This window comes from Plectropomus leopardus, unplaced genomic scaffold (assembly GCF_008729295.1).
Source record: "Plectropomus leopardus isolate mb unplaced genomic scaffold, YSFRI_Pleo_2.0 unplaced_scaffold28211, whole genome shotgun sequence".
Classification (NCBI taxonomy): domain Eukaryota; kingdom Metazoa; phylum Chordata; class Actinopteri; order Perciformes; family Serranidae; genus Plectropomus; species Plectropomus leopardus.
The window spans coordinates 1-4,258 of record NW_024630726.1 but is presented as its reverse complement, the minus strand read 5'-3'; the positions used below and the strand labels follow the sequence as shown (position 1 = coordinate 4,258).

At 39.1% G+C, this 4,258-nt stretch overlaps 1 protein-coding gene across 1 annotated transcript; it reads right to left on the bottom strand.

Moving 5' to 3' along the window:
• Nucleotides 1-266: 266 nt before the first annotated feature.
• Nucleotides 267-4,094, bottom strand: LOC121938014 (traf2 and NCK-interacting protein kinase-like; the record flags this gene model as incomplete). Its single annotated transcript, XM_042481305.1, has 7 exons — nt 267-364; nt 600-654; nt 1,601-1,731; nt 1,818-1,908; nt 2,665-2,775; nt 3,154-3,279; nt 3,972-4,094. Coding segments are annotated over 7 exons (720 nt in total), but the record flags the coding sequence as incomplete, so codon positions are not given.
• Nucleotides 4,095-4,258: the final 164 nt, after the last annotated feature.

Below are 4,258 nucleotides of genomic sequence, written 5' to 3'. Positions count from 1 at the left end.
AAAAAAAAAAAAATCAGTTTTTCCAGGTTAAACCAGGTTATTTTTAATCCTCTAAACTGCACCTTCACACAGAAACCAGATTCCTGCTGAAAGTGGCAAATAATGAGGTCCAGAGGAGCCGCAGAGCGATGCTGAGACGGGATAATAACCACAGAGCAGGTGCACAGCAAACCTCTGTGTGTGTGTGTGTGTGTGCGTGCGTGCGTGCGTGCGTGCGTGCGTGCGTGCGTGCGTGTGTGCGTGCATGCGTGTGTGTGTGTGTGTTTTTAGCACAAAGTGACTCACCACTTCTTCGACTTGAGTCTGGGGGCAGGATTTCTGGGGATGAGGAAGAGCGCTCGCATCGGATGCATGTCGCACAGAGCTGAGGAGGAGGAGAAAGTGAAGGAGGACAGGAAAAAAAGCAGAGTGAGGAGAGAGGGAGAGGAAAAAAAAGGAAAGAAAGAGGACAAAAGAAAAAACAGGAAACGAAACATAAGGGCAAGAAATGAGAGGAGGAAGAGGAGAAAAAAAGCACCAGATTTAGACTTATAACTCGAAGACAAAGTGTACTCTGCGTCCCCTGGGAAGAGTTAATGAGTCCGATGTTTCACACTTACGTGGCGCTCCCTCTGCCATCTCGATGGCTGTGATACCGAGCGACCACAGATCACTCTGCACAGGGAGAAAAAAGAGAGAAAACTTTCACATCCTAAAATCCTGTTACCGACTTCACACATCATGTTTCAGGTCCGCCGGTCAGTGTTCTTGTTAAGTGATAAAAATACAGAAATGATCCGTGTTATTGTAGAGCTCCAGCTTCAACGTTTTATCAATATTATCCATCGGCCTGCGTTTTAAAGGACGCTATTAAAGTTCACATTGAAAGATAAACACTGACATGTAAAGCCCCAGAGAGTGGGGCCCCAGAGGGGTGCCAGGTGGAACCTCAACCATTTTCTTAATTCAGAATAAAAGTAAAGTGATTCACACTGGAAACTGTTTTTGTACTTTTAGCATACAAAAGGTGCCAGAGAGCATAAAACAGCATCAAAACAAAGCTTGTTCATTTAAAAGAAAAATGCCAGTGGAGGACTTCCCACACCCCTCACCACAGGTCTTAGCATAGACCCTAATGTCCTAAAATCCTAGAAATGTCCTAAGTTTCTAGAAACATCTTAAAGTCTCGGAAATGTCCTAGAAAACTCCTAAAATCCTAAAAACGAGCTAATATCTTAGAAACATCCTAAAATCTGAGAAACATCCTAACATACAGTAAATGTCCTAAAATCCTATAAATGTATGCATGTATGTAATGTATAAACCATCGTGGAAACTTCGTAAATTTCTAGAATCTTATAAATGTCCTGAAATCTGAGAAACCTCCTAAAATCCTAGAAATGTCATAAAAATCTAGTTATCTAGTTCTAGTTCCTAGAAACCCTCTAAAAATCTGGAGACGTTCGATCTGTCTCCATATATTATATCTCTCTCATATATATACGTGTGTGTGTGTGTGTGTGTGTGTGTGTGTGTGTGTGTGTGTGTGTCTGTGTGTGTGGTATGTACAGTACAGTATGATACAGACATGCAATATGTGTCACACAAACACGAGGTGTACCTTGAAGTCATATGTGGCGTCGGGGTTCTCGTCACAGGCGATGACCTCCGGGGCCATCCAGTACGGCGTCCCGATAAACGTGTTCCTCCGTCCCACCGTGCGGTCCAGCTGAGCGCTCACACCAAAGTCCACTGCAAACACGCAAACAGAATTAAAGGCTTAAACTGTAAACGGTTTTATCGTACATCTGTGTGTGACTCGGAGCGCGTCCTCTCACCGAGTTTAACCTCTGCGTTCTCCGTCAGCAGCACATTCTGGCCCTTAATGTCTCTGTGGATGACTTTGTGCTGGTGGAGGTGGGTCAGACCCTGGAGACAGAAGAAAATGCTCACTACTTCCTGTTTTACAGACCTCACTGTGGTAGAAAACATAGTTTATTACTCTTATTTCACACTGTCGGACACACGTCTGACTGTACTTTGAATTTTATCTACTTTTTAAGTCTAAAACAATTCCACAAATGTGTCTTTAACCCTTTCAAACCTCAGCAAATTGGTGTGATTTCTTAAAAAAACATGGGGAGAAGTCAACAAGCAACTTATGAAGACGCTGCCAAAAATAAGCAAAGAAAACAAAAGATTAGCAAACAAGAAAATCACCTGAAAATAAGCACAAAAAGGTGTTTAAAAAAAACTATCAACAGGAAAATGACCTAATAATATCATTTTGAATATAAAATCATCATAAATATGAATTTAAAAAAAAAAAATTTCCACTAATCCTCCCCTCTTTTTTAAATTTTTTTTGTCTTTTATTAATTTCATGTCATCTGTAGGACGTTTTATAACCAGTTGGTCATTGCCTTTTTTCCCATGTGTCTGAAAGAAATCAAATTAATTTGGTTTCAAAGGGTCACAATGGTGATAGATTGTATTAAGAGCAACTTGTGTCACTGCAGGAGAAAATACCTGAAATAACACAGAATATCAATATAAGGTGTTCCTCAGGGAACCATCTTGGGTCCCCTTACTTTTGCAATCGTTTCGAAACAAAAAAGTTCCACTAAACATTTACTGTTTAAGACTTAAAAAAGATTTTGTGTTCACTTCAGTTTTAGCTCTCACCCTGAGGATCTCCCTGCAGACGTAGGCGATCCACTCCTCCTTCAGAGAGTTCCCTTTGGTGTTTTTGATCAGATCCGTAATTGAGCCGGCCCCGCAGAACTCCATCACCAGCTGCAAAAACACACAGATACATCATAAACATTAAAGATCATCACTTTCTGAATTACACCATCAGTTTTTAGATTGTTTTTCCATTGTGTCACCATAGTCTTAAAATCAGCCTGCAGAGTTTTAAAACTTGCTTTAGCTCTCCAGCAAGAAGTGCACCAAATATAGTTAATTATGAAGCTACTGAGTTATTATTTAAAACATATCTCAAACATAAAACTACTTAAATATGACAAACCGCTGCTTCTCTGTTTATATCATAATAAATTAAATATCTTTTTAAAAAGATTTTAAAATTAAATTAAAACATAAAAAAAGAAGTCGTAATGGATAAATTGTAAAAGTAAAGAAAAAATTTATATGTGACAGTTTTGTGCGTACCCAGAGCTGGTCGTCCATCCCCGGAGGGTTCTTCTTGATGAAGGCGCCATAGTAGGTGGCGATGTTCCTGTGGTGGCTGTACTTCTTTAACATGTTGATCTCTGCTTTAATCTCCTCCTCCTCATCCTAAAACACACACACACACACACACACACACACACACACACACAATGTTAATACAAATCTCTGTTTACTGAGATTTTACTCTGTTTACTAAAATATTAAAATCCTGCAGGAAATCAGATTAAAGCAGAAACCCCTCCAGCAGAGTCTAATGAGGACAAACTGCTGTGAAAGTGTCCTCCAGCCGGGCGATGAAGGTGTTTGTGGGCACGCACGGATTTAAAGGCTCTGGGCTTCATGCAAAAATCAATTTACCAACAAATTTTCTCTTATTTTTGTCTTTTCTCTCAGGTAAGAAAACATTTTTTAAGTGGTCCAGAGCACTCACACCAAGATAAGAGAAAACATCTCATTTTTACTGTCTACAAATTGTTGCCCCGCGCAAGAAAAAATACATTTTACATTTCAGGAGCAATTAAAAAATACATGATTATCATTTAATTAAACTGAGACCATGTTTTAGAGAAATCATATTGACTGGAATATTACATTTCAGGGATAAAAGCATACTTTTATACTTGGTGCACCGATTCCAGTGACTGTAATTGTAATTTTAGTTAGTGTGAATCACTCTGCTGATTAGTACTGAAATATAACTGAGTACATTTACTAAAGTACTGTGCTAAAGTACAAATCTGAGGAGTGTGTGTGTGTGTGTGTGTGTGTGTGTGTGTGTGTGTGTGTGTGTCACTTACTCCTGTGACGTCCATGACCTTGATGGCAGCAAGCTGGCCTGTTTTGACATGGCGACCCTGAGAGACACGGAGAAAAAGGACACAATAAAGACACCGAGTGAGATTTTTAAAACATAATATGTTCTAAGAAGACATAACATATCTATATATGTTGTCTTCTTCATATCTAACATACAACATCGACATGTTCACAGTTTATTTGTGATTCTATTGTTTCTTTTCTTTATGCAGCCAGACCTTCAATCAAATTAATATTGTTGTAGTTTTTTTAAAAAATATATTTAGTT